General features: G+C 44.0%; 1 protein-coding gene across 4 annotated transcripts in view; it reads right to left on the bottom strand.

Annotated features, from left to right (window-relative positions):
• The window catches only part of STK33 (serine/threonine kinase 33), a 73,119-nt gene that overhangs the window by 47,850 nt on the left and 9,298 nt on the right, over window positions 1–15,971 (bottom strand). For 2 of the 4 annotated variants that reach the window (XM_014517208.2, XM_014517209.2), the window contains exons 1-2: window positions 12,639–12,720; window positions 1,610–2,055 (exon numbers count right to left, since the gene is read on the bottom strand). In XM_014517208.2, the coding sequence (XP_014372694.1) occupies window positions 1,610–1,834 (225 nt within the window). In that variant the 5' untranslated portion in view covers window positions 1,835–2,055; window positions 12,639–12,720. Of the gene's footprint in view, window positions 1–1,609; window positions 2,056–12,638; window positions 12,721–15,971 lie in introns of those variants that run through there. The other 2 variants (XM_025197407.1, XM_006018219.3) reach the window with 2 other exon arrangements.

Raw genomic sequence — 15,971 nt, 5'->3', positions numbered from 1 at the left:
CCCGAGGGCCTCGGACCGCTCCCGGCCCGCACAGTGTTAATTGCCACTCCACTGCTACTAAATGACTGGAACTGTAAGGAACCCCATGGGCTGGATAACATGGCCTCATGTGGTTCGCCAGACTGAGAGAGCACGCGACAGATATGGACATACAGGGTCAGACCCAAGTATTGGATCACACCCACAGAGCAACCACACATGCCGATCTCATGTGGGATCCAGCCCATGGACCAATCCTACACCACTCATCCAGCCCACGGGGCCACAGGGTTGGACACTACTGGTTTAGTGTATGGATTTTGCACCATTTTGTATACATTTTTCCCCCTTACATAATCTACTAGCTACATTTCAAACAGCAAAATGTTAATTAAAAACAGTTATTTAAAAAAAAAAAAATTACTTAATAGTTATTTTTAAAAGTTATTTAAAAAACAAACTACTTCTAGAATTCTTTGGCCAACCTCTTGAAAGAGAGCCCCTTAGAACATACACTTCCTCATCATTGATTTACAACTTAGGTTTTAAATGTATATTTCTATATACACACAGTAAAACCTTTAATACGCATCTGAACATTAATAACTTGGGATTTAGAAGCCATTTTACAATTGTTAAAACTATTTAAAACAGTAAATTGTCAATGGTATGTATTATATTTCCTACGGGTGTCTTTTGAGAAACCTTAATACTACATGTTCTCAAAAAAATGAAGACTACACTTTTTAATAGTTTAGACCAGTGGTCTCCAACCAGTGGATCTCGATCCACCAATAAATCTCAGACCCTCTTACGGTACATCTTGGAGCCTCTTGGAGTCTATCCAAGGACGGGGTGGGGGGCTGAGTGCCCGTATACATGCACACGCACGCCCCAGTTCAACAGGTCAGTCCACGGGGGAGGGAAGGGGCAAGGGACTAAATTGAGGACCCTGCGGTGAGAGACAGTGCCACATAGGCAGGAGCAGGGGTAAGTTGAGTGAGGCCCCGGATGGGTGGGACTTACCTGCTGGGGAGGGAGCGTGCCCCTAAATAATTTTTTCTCCCTCTGCCTCGATCTGCACCCCCCATCCCTCCCCACATACTGACCTGCTGGGGGGGGGGGGGGGGGGGAGGAGGTGGCAGCGGCACATGGTAGATCTTCAGTTGCTTTTAAATGCCAAAGGTTATCTCCTACTTAAAAAATTTGGAGACCACTGGCTTAGACATATTTGTTCATGAACGTTTCTATTAAGCAGTAGGATTTTTTTTAAAACAACAGCCCTCCATAAAACTGTCCCATGTACTTACAGTCAATCATAGAGTATGATAACTTGCCCCTGTTATCCACAGTTTCTAGAGAACCAGGATGTTTATAAGCACTGAAAATAGTTTCATGCAATATTACTAAGTGATAACTGTGAAAAACTGTGAGTAGATTTTAGAATTTAGCCAGAATCTAGGCCATTCTATTATACAACATTTATGAGGGCATAGGGGGAAATATAGTTCTTGTTATTCTGAGCAGAAATGAGCAGTAATCATTGTGGAATAAGAAGAAATAACTAGTCTGAATACAAATTTGAGAACTTCACAGAGAGGAATGCTGTATATGAACCCAATCTGCTCACCTCTGCTACAACTGACACTTGTTCCTTTGACTGATGAGGCAATGAGTCATTATGGGAGCTTGTACTGCCATTGGATGATAAGTCAGACGTCCCTAACACAGCACTACCAGAGCACATAGGACCCTTGTTGCAATGGGGACAAAAAAATACAACACTGCTTGGTTGAAATAAGGCCGAGCACTTGGCACATGTTATGGTCTTCTTGCCCTGACTGAGGCCAGCCATCTGTTCAGTCTTGCAGATCCTGTTGTGCAAATTAAATGTCAGCACAAAGCCTGGCAAGAATGTGTCCACTGTTGAAGGAAGCAGAACAAAAAACTGAGGAGAAGAGTAGGAAGGTCACAGTTAGTGAACTGGTGGCAGAAAAACCTCGTTCTCTGATTCTTAGTGTCTGCTGCGCCAAGAAGGAACCAGACTGGTATAACACAGTATACTGTACAGCAGATCTGCAGGGGAAAAGTGAAATTTGTTGTTAAGGAAATTATCTTCCCGCTTTTATACCCATCAGAAATCCTACAAATATGCAGGGATTACAAGGAATCCTAGAAACTGGAGATGAAAAAAAATTTTTTTCTTCCTAACAGTGCAGGGTGGCTCAAGCATTTTCTTCATAATAAATGGGATACTGAACATTTGTTAGAGTTTTTTCAAAATATGGCATTAGACTTGAAAAGTTATTGACTAGGGGAACAGCATAAAATATGAATTTCTGCTTCCAACTGGCACCACGTAATGATGCAAGTCAAGAGTAGAGCCAAAATGGAGACACCCAGCTAAAAGCAAGTTCTGTTGGCTACTGCTGTGCTTCTACATTCATTGTTTTGGACAGAACTCCAAAGATAATTATTTACTGAAGCTAGCAATGAGTTGTATTTCTAGAGGAAACAAAGATTAACTTTTTAGTATTCACTCTACAAAATGTTCCTCTTTTCCATTATCTCAGGGAATAGGTCTGCAAATATAATTTGAATATCCTTAAGCCTTTTGGCTCCTCCCCAGGCTCAATCTTCTCTTTTTGAGCGGCAAATTGTTGGTCACCCTAATCACTTGCAACTATGCAGAACCTTTACACTTACAGAAATAATAATGAAGGTATATTCTCTTTCTAATATACTCTTGCAGTGAGAGGCATCTTCTTATCTCACTAGGTACCTTCTATTCTGTAATTCACACAAAAGGTGATTAATACCCATTTTTCACATTTATGTATTGATAATACACTGCATTTATTCTTTTCACCTCCAAAAAATCACTTATAAATGTGATGTGATAAAAAGATTACAAACTTAGATTCTTTAAAGCATTCTTAGAAAAAAAAAGGGTGTGCCGGGTACCACTAAGATGGGGAGGGATTTAAAGATGCTTTTTGTTTTGTTCTCATTAAACAGTTTTGCTCAACTAAAAAGATAGATATTTTGTTCATTTAAAAAAATAGGTAAGTTAAAATGCTATCCTACACACACTGACTGCATGAAGGCCTTTGCAAACTGGAATCCTGGGAAATGGTGCTCAGTGAATTAGAGCTCTCTCTCGGTTGATCCATACACTGAAGAAAGGATATATTTTTGTTAACAGCATCAATGCAACCGGGCAGAAAAAGGAGGGATTCATTTTCCACAGAACCTACAAGGACCCTTCCCTCTGCCAAGAGACACGAGGAAATAGTTTTACAAAGTTAAACAGAAAAGAGCAGAAGAGAGAGAAAGAGAGAGAGAGGACCTAGAACTGCTGTAAATCAAAGCACTTCCATTGTAGAAAACATTGATCCTACATTGGCTTCTTGCTTGAGACTTCTTTTTCTGTACACTTTAATCATGTTCTAAGAGTCATATGACCTTCCTTGCAGCCTTTAAGATATCAATAGAGCTGACTAAGTCTGCAGGCTGGTCCTAAAATATCTCCTGTAAGTCACCTTTTCCAATACTTTATTAATCCCTTAAACTACAGCCTATTTCAGAGGATATAATCAGCCAGTTAGAGAATAAACAGTAAATGGAAGGAAAAAAATACTAGAAAGGGGAATCTGCTGGACAGCATATCTAGATACACCCTAGATAGCGGCAGATATTCAGGTACATGCATCCTAGATGGCTGTATACATTTTAAATTAAAAATACAACTAAACCCTCAACAATTCTAACAGGGAATTCCTTGCATTAATAGTATCTTCTGTTTCTATTAAATCGTTTAGAAAAACATTAAGATTTATACCAGTGAAAAGGCTGTGCGGAGATAATAGATCAATTTGCCTTACTTTTTAATATGCAAGGATATAAAAGTACATGTGATGCAAATAAGGAAACAACAGAGAGAGAGGAGAAACTAATCATAATTCATGTGCAGCTGTGACAGAAATTGTAACTTAGAAGCATTTTTCACTTACATTTTTATTTTTTGCCATTGTGACCTGTTTTAGTTTCCCTCTCTGTTAAATGCTACTTATCGCACAAATGCTAAGTAGCATTTTTTTTTTTAATGTTGCTGAACGCAAAATATTTTGAAGAGAAAAAAGGTATATTGGAGCTATCAACTGTTGTTATTGTGACATGCTGCTACTTTTTATTTGTTATATGCAGGAATCCAGGTTTTCCGTTTCCTGCAGAAAACCGCGGATTTTCTCCTTTAAAGAAGAAAAACCCACAAAGGGTTTCCACCTGCAGGCTGGCAGAGTCCCACCCTGCAAGGAGCTGCTCAGGGCTGAGGAGAGCGGGGGGGGAGGGCAATAAGAGGCACGGTTGGAGAGGTAAATGGAAAAAATAAATCCAGGATGATGGGGCAGGGGGTACCACACACACACACACAAAATACAGCCAGGCAGGATGGTGGGAGCTGCCCCGGTAGCTACCTGCAGGTTAGTCTATGGGACAGCGAGGGAGGGGGTTGTTGGAGGGCCAGGGCTTGGGGACCGTCCCTGCACCATGCAAGGCCAGGGGCCAAGCTCTGGCAAGCCAAACTGGCCCTGCACCATTGGAGGCCCTGCAATGACACAGGGGCGGTCCTGGCATGCCAGAGCTTGGCGCACAACCTCAATACCATGGGGCTGGTCCAGGTTATCAGGGACCAGGCTCTGGCAAGTCCAGACCAGCCCTAAGCCATCAGGGCAGGGGCCAAGCTCTGAAAAGTCCCCCACACCCCTTGCCCTCCCCCCACACCCCACACACCCACCTGCAGGTCGTGCCAGCAGGGCTGGCGGTGGCAGGGCAGTGGCTGCAGGTCATGCTGGCAGGACTGGGGGGGGGGCAGGGTGAACCCCCAGCCCCAGTGCAAGGTGGCACTAGCCCCCTACCCCATCCCCCAAACCCAGAGAGGCAGCCAGAGGAGTCCCAGCTGTGGCCCCAGCCCCTGCTACCCTGAGGGGCTGCCTAGGGAGTCCCACCCATCCCAGCCAGGAAGCCTGCCTTAAGCCTTTCACCCCTTCACAGCTCCTGCGGGCATGCCCCCCACCTCCCATTGCTCCACAGACTGTAGGAGCCTGCCTGCCTCCCTCCCCACATCCTACATCCTCTCCATCCCCACATGCTACAACTACCTCCTGTTAAACAAGCTTTGAAAATGGGCATTTGGAACTAGCTGACCTGAAACATAAGTGGTTGTAAAAAGATTAAGAATCCACTGAGAAAGCAGTAGTATTTCTTTACAGCTGTTTACCTACATTTACCTCCATTCTCTGTTAATCAATCATATAAACTAAAGGAGTCAAAGGGGAAAAAAAAGCACAATTGAAATGGCAAGTTCAGGGAAAATCCTGAGGATTCGCAATAGGGCAGTAAGGCCAGACCAGCCCTAAGCCATCAGGGCAGGGGCCAAGCTCTGAAAAGTCCCACACACCCCCTGCCCTCCCCCCCACACCCCACACACCCACCTGCAGGTCGTGCCAGCAGGGCTGGCGGTCTTTGTGGTAGCAGTAAGCATGTAATTTTATCTTTGCGTGTATTCATGCAAGCCAGTGTTTTTATATTTTAAAAAAATTGTTATAGGCAGCTTTAATGAAGACTGAACCGGTCATCTCAACCTGACTGGTGGGATAACTGGTGGCCCCATTTAACCAGTAACCCTAGTTTAACCAATGACACAAGTCTAACTGGTGACACAGTGATTTTTTGCAGCTTGATTCCCATTGTGGTTCAGTAGGACAGGGCAAATGATGGTTCAGTTCTGGTTCCGGTTCAAGTCAAAACACCAGTTCAGACCAGTTCTTAGGATCTCGTTCAATTCCAGTTCGACACTCAGTTAGAGCAGGGGCAAATGAAACAGATGCTCAGGGAAACTGTAAATTGTCCAGCACTGAAGGTGTTCAAGAAGACACTGGTCAGTCACCGGTCTGGGATGTGCCAATGCTCCTGCTGAGACTCGGCCCCAGAGGGTCCTGGCTACAGGATCAGACTGACACTGCACTAAGGTCAGGAATGAACTTTCCCCTGGTCAGATTCGTACAGACTGAGGGGTTTTGTCTTCCTCTGCAGTGGGACAGGGTTGGAAATGAGAGGCACTGGCAGGGCTGGGGGAGTTGTGGCTTGAGAGTGAGGGGCAATGGCAGGGGCAGGGTACTGGCATGTTAGTGCTGCTCAGCACCACAAAGCAGCAGGGGGAACAGCTGCAGTTGGACCTGCATCCCAGTGTGAGGGGAAGCCACTGCTGGGAGGGAGCAGTCAGGAGGTAGGAAGGGGCTGCAGGTCAGGAATGAGGGGCAGTGGCAGGGCTAGGGGGCTGTGGCTTGGCAGTGAGGGGCACTAGCATATCAGGGCTGTTCAGCACCTCAAAGCAGCAGGGTGGACAGCCACAGGAGGATCCGCATCCTGGTGAGTGAAGGGAGCAGGGTGAGCTCTGATTTTCCATGATAAAAAAACCAAAATATATAGGTATTTAGAAATTATTTTATTAGAATGATTGAGGCATGGGTAGGCTTCCAAATTGTTTTAAAGTTGTAAAAATAGCAATAAACATTCTGTTCAAATGATACCTATATATATATATATATATAGTGGTGCTTCATTTTAACTGAGGAAAAAAACCGCATATTTGAGGTTTTTTAATCAGAATTTTAGATTTTTTAACAGAGAAAATCAGGATCCCTGATTATATGCTACAACCTAGAAATTATGATAGAAGACCTCATGACTTAGTCGTTTGAATGTGTGTTCCTACACAGACAAAAAGTTGGTCTTTATCTCATATCACTTATTAAAAATAATTCTGGAGAACCAATACAAACACTTTCAAGATCAATTTGTTTTTCCAAACTCTGATATGGGGCGATTCATTAGAAAAGAAAACCAAAGGGAATCCTTGCCTAATTCTAATGAAAAATCTATCAGATGTTCAGAATTAAGTCTGCAAAAATACTAGAACTCCTTCTGTTCTCTCAACTCATTGACACACACCAACATAGAAGTTTATAAGAATCTTGCTCTCAGAAGCACCAAAAAGGAAAAATGAATTTAGCAATAAATGCCTACCAGTTTGTGACCATGTACTGCAATAGATGATCTTGTCATTTATTGCATTAATATATAACCATGCCTAAGTAATATCTGCATTCTTGAATTCATGTGGGAATATTTATTGACAAGTTGTAAATTCAACTGCAGATGGATTTTAGGGGTGTCCCAAGTGGACCATATTCGATTCAGATTCGGATTTGGCCCGAGTCGGACAGTGATTCAATTTGCTGATTCGGATCACTGTCCCAATTCGATTTGGCAGAATCTGAATCTTGATTCTGATTCAAAGAATCAGCGATTCAGCCATAGACACAGCTTTATATGTTTTTTCTACATACCTCGAGGTACCAGGTGCAACTCGTGAATGCTGAGATGGTGGTGCAGATGAAGCATCCCACAGGAGCATGTGGGGGCCCCCACCCCTGTGGGGTCAGTGGTGGACCTCCCCCCCCACGCCTCCCCGGCTAGGCAATCGGCTGTAGAGGGACCCCAGGTGCCCCCCCAGACCCAGGAGGCACCAGTCACCTCCTGGGGGGGGAGGGTGGCACGCTTTGCAGCAGACCCAGAAATGAACCAGAAGTGCTTCTGGTTCACTTCCAGGCCCACTGCCAAGTGCGCTAGGGACCGCCCCCCATGGTACCGTGGGAAGCTCCATCCGCCCCACCATCTCAGCGTTCATGAGCCACCTGGTACCTTGAAGTATGTAGAAAAAAAACATATAAAGCTGTGTCTATGTCCAAATCATTGAATCTCTTTGAATCAAATCGGGGGCTTTCAATTTGATTCTGAGAGATAATGGGTCTCCTGATTCAATTTGGATTCGGAGATTCAGCCGCCAAATCGAGCCGAATCTCCTCTGAATCAAATCAGTGACCAAAGCTTCACACAGCCCTAATGGATTTCACAGCTATGTTTTATAAAATACAAGCAATGTTGTAGAATATATATCAGTATTTCTCCCATATTTATCAGTCATTTTCTTTAAAGCCTCCAATTTTCTCCTTTAATTTTGCCTTCTATTAGATAGGCAATATAAATAAAATGTTAGATAAGGAATTTGAAGGTCCCACACAACTTTTTCATAAACCAATTGGAGAAATGTGGGCTACATAAAGCTACTATAAGGCAGATAGATAACTGGCTCAACAGCCACAACCAAAGGGTAACTATTAACAAGTTCATGTTAGAATGACAGGAGGTTTCAAGTAGAGTCCCACAGGATGTTGTCCTGGGCCCAGTGCTATTCAGTGCATTTAACAATTTGGATGCTGGCATAGAAAGCTTCTTGAGCAAGTTTGCAGACAACACAAAACTGGGAAGGATTGCGGACACATTGGAGGATGCACACACAATTCAGAAGGATCTTGACAGATTGGAAAGTAGGGCTAGAGTTAGCAGGATGAAGTTCATTGGAGACAAATGCAAGGTGCTGTGCCCCAGGAGGAATAATCGAAAACAAATATACAAAGTGGGTGATCTTGGCAGACCACAGACTCAATATGAGGCTGCAGTCTGATCCAGCTGCACAAAAGGTGCTTTTGGGATGCATCAACAGAAGCATTAGGTGCAAGACAAAGGAGGTGACAGTGCCTCTCTACTCAGCACTGCTTATATCTCATCTGGAGTACTATGTGCAGTTCTGGGCTCCACACTTTAAAAGGAAATTGAGAAGTTACAGACGGTCCAGAGACAGGCAACAAAGATAATGATGAGGTTGGAAAACAAGTCACATGAGAGGAGGCTGAAGAAGCTAGGCATGTTCAGACTGTGGAAAAGATGATTAAGAGAGGCATGATAGCAATTTTCAAATACTTGAAAGGCTACCATCAAGAAAGGGAAAAGCACCTTATCTCTTTCACTGTAGAGAGGTGGATGTGGTACAATGGCTTGTAGCTGCCGTAAAGTAAGTTTAGATTGGATATCTGGAAAAAACTTCTTCACAGTTAGAACAGTGAGGCAGTGGAACAGACTGCCTAGGGAAGTTATGGACTCCCCATCCCTGGAGGTGTTCAGGAAGAGGTTGGACAGCCACTGGTTGGGGATGAGCTAGGCATAGCTATGCCTATGTTCTACTATGGGTACTGTGCATGCTTCTGGGCTTTGCTGGTTGCCCCCACCCACACCTTTCTGCTAAATATATCAGGGTGTTTTTAAGCCTCCCACAGAGGCATTGAATGTTGGCTACAGTCAAGGCTAGGAATTTGTGACTGGGGTGGACCAATACTCCTGCTGGGACCAAGGCCAGAGATTCCCTGCTAGAGGGTCTTGCCCCTCCGCTCAGACCGATGGCTGTGTTTGGAGTCAGGAAGGAATTTTACCCCATGGTCAGACTGATAGGGACTGTGGGGGGTTTTGCCTTCCTCTGTAGCGGGGCAAGTGGACCTTTAACCTGGGATCTCTTGAGAATATATTGACAACATTTCATAGACACAGGACATTGGCTGCTGTGGTTCCTCTGCTTTACCTGTGGCAGGTTAGGGTGTTAGGTCTGTATTATGCCAGGATTGATGGTAGTCTCACGTAGAGTTTAGATTATGGATTGTATAAAATGATTTGGCTAGGGATGATCCTGCTCCAGGCAGGGATTGGACTAGATGACTTCTGGAAACTTACAGCCTACTTCTCTATGATTCTATGATTCATTTTTCCAAAATTTTAAAGATGATCATGACCAGTAATTCACAATCATAAGAGTTCAGCGTGCAAAAAAAACCAAACAAACCATAAACTAGTGACGAGTCAACTAGTCTTTCAATCAAATAGATTATCGTTCTAAAGAGAGAGGCAGAACCACTTCCATTTATTATTAACAACATTTAAAACCAACTTCTGGAAAAAGAAGAGCAAAGTGAAAATAGCCACATACAAATCCTGTCATTGACTGCCCTAATTTACAACAGATAGTAAGGACAATACTCTTGTACTAGCAAATTGTCAGCATGTAGTGCCTGTCTTAAACATCCTCTTTTCTTAATTTGGCTATTCTGGTATCTTCACAATTAAATTAATTTGAGAAGTTATTAACTGAGCCAACCAAGTGGCTCAGAGAGTTGCACACAAAAATTACTCCTGGTTTTGAAATAAAATGCATTGTAGTGCCAAGTGAGGCGCAGAAGCAACAATTTGACTCAGGATTTACTAAACAAGACAGAGCAGGTTCATTGTTGTATAACAGGGAGGTCCATATCTTTAAGAAATTCCTCTCTTAATTTGCTCCCCCCTTCCCCTCTAAATTATGTTTTATTTTCCATGAGGTAGTGTTTTTCCTTGGAGTGGCACAGTTCTGTGTTTTCCACCTTATCTGTTCTTCTTTTTTTCATCCCATAAAAGGAGGAAAAGGGAAAACAGCTAGTTCTGTGTAGAAGCCTATGCTGAGGGCAGTAGAGTACTGCTGATCTGAAGAGCTACATCAGTCAAGCCCTGCTGAAGGCACTAGCATAGAAGAGCAGCAACAGGAAAGGGCTAAAGCCTAGAAACCTCAGGAAAAAATAAAGCAGCTTTGGTGCACAGCCAGCTAGTGAACCTGAAATATGTGAACCTGAAATATGCTAAACCTCTTTTCCCCCCACTTATTTAGGATACTTTCATGAGGGATACAGTGTTCTTTGATTTTGATTTCTTTTACATGATGAAGAAGAATAAAACTTTATTTTCTAGAGCACCTTTCTGGTTTGGGGTTTTTATGTTTTGATTTGTTCTTTGCTTGTTTGTTTTTAACAAGCTGAGCTATTCCCCTGGTCTCTATAATGGAATGACAGAGAATTATATTTGAATTTCAAGAGACAAAGTACCAATTTCAACCATGTCTTAATGAAGCTACAAGATTTTGAAGCAGTATAGCAGCTTTGGCAAAGACTACATAGTTCATCTGCCTAAAGCACGCACCATGATGATATATGAAAGAAGGTAGGAACAACACTTGGGGAGAAGGAAATCATTAGTCTTCCCAACACCTCATGCTGGAGGGAAAAAACGAAGGAGGAAGCTCCACAAGAAAAAAAGAAATCAGCCATAAAAAGGCAAAATACCTAAAATTACAAGAGGTTAATTTTGCTGAAATAGCATCTTCTACTTCACTCAGAAAGACATAGAAATACGTCTCCTAAGCACATATTAACTATGAATGTTAATATATGATTTTAACTCCAGCTTAAATTTTAAAAAAATGTAACGCTCAGTCACACAGAGCAGTAATGTGGATCCACCACATGGGCACAAATGAATCATTAACCCATAGAATGCAGACAGTAACTATAAAGCACTGGTGTTTATAGTTTTTGATAAGTATGTCAATTTGTTGTCTATACAAGACAAGGATCAGAAGTCCTAGGCTACATTACCAACCTTCCCCCTCATATCAGAAAACATTACTGTATAACACCACCAGTAAGGGGAAAGAAAATCATGTCAGAGGTGGCTACAAATTAATCCTATGTTTTACTAATTTTCTTAGCGCATTTCAAAAAAGTAATAATGTGTAGGCTGAAGGGTGGTTAATGCCTTAGTTTTAGGTTACATTTCCAAACAATAAACTTTCTATATTAAAGAAAATTCTTTACATTAAAGAAAAAAATGTATAGCTCTCTGCCGTGGAAGACAGATGGGATCATTACTAATCAAATCTGCTATGAACTAGCTAAAACAAAATCAGTGAATTTCTGGACTGTAAAAGCCCAACTCTGCAGTCCCTACAAAATGTAAAACTCCTATTAACTATATATCAGGAATTATCTGTTAGTAAAAATTTAGGATTAGAACCCAAATTCCAACACACTGTATATCAGTCTTGTGATTTACAGGAAGTATTTCAGAATGCTTCAAATTCATCCACACATTCAAATATATATTCAATATATTGGTATCAGATTCAGCCCTACTGGTAATAAATAATGAGAAATTCTAGCCAACTCCAATAAGCAACTCAAATTGTTTTCATTGTATCGCAGCCAATGACAACAATGACCTTGAGCCATCACGACAGATATGTAGGCAGACAAATGCTTTAACTACTGATTAAAGGGGAATGTTATTTAAATAAGTAGTTTTCATGAACAGATGGTAAAATCCATCCATAAATTTCTTCCGTTGGTGATTCCTAAAGATCTTACAATGGAACTGTAAGCCCAATGAGCCAGATTCTGATTTCATTTATACTAATATAAATTTGGAGTAGCTTCAACTAAGTCCACAGGTTTGGTTTGTCTGGATTTACACCAACGTAACTGAGATCAGAATCAAGCCGTAAATGATTAAAATCGATAGAGCGCATCATTTGCTGATAGCATTGCCTAAGAAAAGGCAATAAGCCTCAGGCATGGTATTACTAGATTACACAATTTTGCTGACAGGTTGAAGGGCTTGAAAAGCAGCTGAGAGGTGTAGAGGATTTCATTTTCACAGGCAAAAGATATTTTCCTTCAATTAAAAGGACATCATCATGTAATTTCTTCAAAATTAAAGTTAAGTTCTGACTTCAACGATAAATTTTCTTTCTCTGTATTTTCCCCAAACAGATTTTCTTTTTTAACAACAGTAGGAATGTACAACGTAAATGTCAGTTTTTGTTTAGGTATGAAACAAAACAGTACCTTATCACGCAAAAACATCCACAGAATCCAGCATTATTGATAATATCATCACAGCTCTGGTAACAGGGTTAATTGGTTCTGCTGAGGCAATTGACAGAAGACAAAACACCACTTTAGTGAATCCCAAAAAAGAAAGTGGCCATGATTTTATTAATTTCTCACTGATAAGCCAAATCCCATACTGCTTACTCTCACTTCAGTGAGGAGTTTTACCAAAGTAAACAGTAATGGTACAGCAATTCCCCTATATTCAGTTTTTGTTTTACATTTAAAGCAGGCCTTCAACCACCTTCTTTTTAAAAGGAGGTAGTATATCTTCTCAAATTCACAGTATATAATCTGTGGCTAAAGATTACATTTTCTGGAACTGCCAAGTAAATCTATAGCATAATTACTATTAATTTAAAATAAGACGTCTCTCTCAGATCCCTCACTTCCTCAGACTCCTCTTCCCAACAAACAAGTAACTGGCTCTCATTGCTACTTTCTAAAAAGTTAAAGCTCATTGCCAACTACCAAAGAATGTTCATTGGAGATACTAAGATGTGCTTAAGAAAAAGTTATTGACAATTTTTTTTTACTATAGTATACTATACTGGTGATCAGGAGAGGTCCCAGGTGATTGGAAAAAGGCAAATGTAGTCCCCATCTTTAAGAAAGGGAAGAAGGATCCAGGAAACAACAGACCAGTCAGCCTCACCTCCATCCCTGGAAAAATAATGGAGCAGATCCTCAAGGAATACACTTTTAAGCACTTGAAGGAGCAGAAGGTGATTCGGAATGGTCAGCCCAGATTCACTGAGAGCAAGTTACACCTGACCAACCTGATTGCCTTCTGTGATGCGATGACTGGCTCTGTGGATCCAGGGAGATCAGCTGATGTGATACACCTTGACTTTAGCAAGGCTTCTGATAGTCTCCCACAACATTCTCACAAGCAAGTTAAGGAGGTATGGGTTGGAGAAATGGACTGTAAGGTGAATAGAAAAGTGGCCGGATCATTGGGCTCAAAGGGTAGTAGTAATTAGGGCTGTGTGAAACAGCACCATTCCCCTTCGACTTCCATTTCGACTGAAGAGTGTTTTGAGTTTTGTTTAGTTTTGAAAACACTGTTCCATTTCATTTCCTTGAAACTGCTTCGATGCGTTTCAACGTTTCGGTCATTGGCTATTCTGCACCCAGCGCCAGGAAGATCAGTGCTGCCGCTGGCCCCAGCTGGCAGCACCAGCCTCCTGTCATCTGGCAGGCAGATCAGGGACCTGCACCCTTAGTAGGAGTCCGGCACAGCTCCCACAGCCCTCCTGAGGATGCGGGCAACCCCTGAAGATAACGAGGAAAAGGAATGCACCCATCCTGCCAGACGGGCAGCAAGAACATGCATTGGCTGAGATAAGCCTCAGGGGTTTATCAGGGGTGACCACCAGTATCTGGGGGAACCTTTGTTCACCAGAGCGTCCCAAGGGATGATGACTAGGTCGAATGGTCATAAACTACTACAAGACCGTTTCAGGCTGGACATAAGGAAGAATTTCTTTACTGTCCGAGCCCCCAAGGTCTGGAACAGCCTGCCACCGGAGGTGGTTCAAGCGCCTACATTGAAAACCTTCAAGAGCAAACTGGATGCTTATCTTGCTGGGATCCTATGACCCCAGCTGACTTCCTGCCCTTTAGGCAGGGGGCTGGACTCGATGATCTTCCGAGGTCCCTTCCACCCCTAATGTCTATGGAAATCTATGAAGCTGAAGACAAAAAAAGAACAACCGCAAAAACAGAAGCTGGGTATGAAAAGCCCCATAGCACTGAAACAAAGGATGCCAATCCCTATAAAAGAACACTTTGAAAATGCCAAGTTGGGCGAGTCTCTCTCTCTACTGCTGTTTCATCGGAGCACAGATGAATCTGTTCACCCTGCTCCAGCTGTTATCTTCAAATCTGCTATCTTCAAATCATAATCATCTACTCAATGAGCCCGGGTTGGCCATCCTGGGCTGATATTGAGCAATTATTGCTGGTAACTATATCTGGTGTATATGTAGATGGAACGGTTGTTTTGTGTATGTGTATAATGATGTTTATGATGATTTGTGTGTGTTTGTATGAATGGTGTGTCCGAACCTCTATGTCTAACTCACGTAATCAATAAACGCACCACCTTGCCTTATCCCCCTTTATAAAGTCTCACTTGTGATTTAAGCAATTGGCAATTTGAGTAACAGGTGCAGGCTGTGCCCAGTGTCGGTCTATCATCTGGCAGGCAGATCAGGGGCCCGCAGCCCCGGGAGTTACTCCGGCACAACCCCCACAGCTCTCCCGGGGGTTCGGGCAAGCCCCTGATCTGCCTGCCAGATAAGAGGAGGTGGGTGCTGCCTGCTGGGACTGGCACCGGGAAGATCAGTGCTACCACTGGCCCCAAGTTGCAGCACCTGCCTCCTGTAATCCCGCGCGCAGATCAGGAGTCCGCCCACACCCCCAGGAGGGCTGTGGGGGCTGTGCCGGAGTCCTCCCGGAGATGCAGGCCCCCGATCTGGCTGCCAGATGACAGAAGGCAGGTGCTGCTGCCTGGGACTAGCGGCAGCACCCATCTTCCTGGCACTGGGTGCAGGCTGTGCCCAGCACTGGTCTGTCATCTGGCAGGCAGATCGGAGCCTGCACCCCCAGGAGGACTCCAGCACAGCCCCTGCAGCCTTCCCGGGGGTGCAAGCAAACCCCCGTTCTGCCTGCTGGATGAGAGGAGGTGGGCACTGCCAGCTGGGACTGGCACTAAAGCCAGTAAGCCTAGCTTCCTATTGGAACAGGTAAATGAGGTCACAAGGGCTCATGCTGTTGGGGAGCAGGAGCAAGGGGAGCAGGGGAGCGAGGGGAGCAGGGTGCACGTGTGCCACCCACACGTGTACCTGCTTACCTCGGTAGAGGCGGCAGCAGCGGAAGCAGCAGCGGAGGAAACCAGTGGCGGGGGCAGCAACAGCTGAATCCCCCCTAAGGTAAGTGGGGTAGAGAGCGCAGCACAGCTGAGGCGGATCCAGAGGGGAAGCCCTTCGGCGACGCCTTAGCTTGCCCGGCAGGGAGCCGCGCTCCCGAGCTGCGTGCGGGCAGCGCGCTCTGTAAGAGCGCGCCGACGTTTGCGCCGGCGTTCGCGTAAGGCGGGCGCGAGGGAGCTGCACAGGGTAGCTCCTCCAGGGAGTAGGCAGCAGGCACACCCCTGCAGTCATGGTGATGCAGACGCGGAGCGCAGCTGCCAGGGACCCTGCCCGGGGGCTGCCGCCTACCATGGGCTCTTCTGAGGCCTCCACCCAGACGGAGCCCACGGCGGCGTCGGGGAACCCACTACACTCC

The sequence above is a fragment of the Alligator sinensis genome, unplaced genomic scaffold (assembly GCF_000455745.1).
Source record: "Alligator sinensis unplaced genomic scaffold, ASM45574v1 scaffold502_1, whole genome shotgun sequence".
NCBI classification, from domain to species: Eukaryota; Metazoa; Chordata; order Crocodylia; family Alligatoridae; genus Alligator; species Alligator sinensis.
Note: the sequence above shows the minus strand (reverse complement) of the source record. Positions and strands in the feature narration are given on the sequence as shown.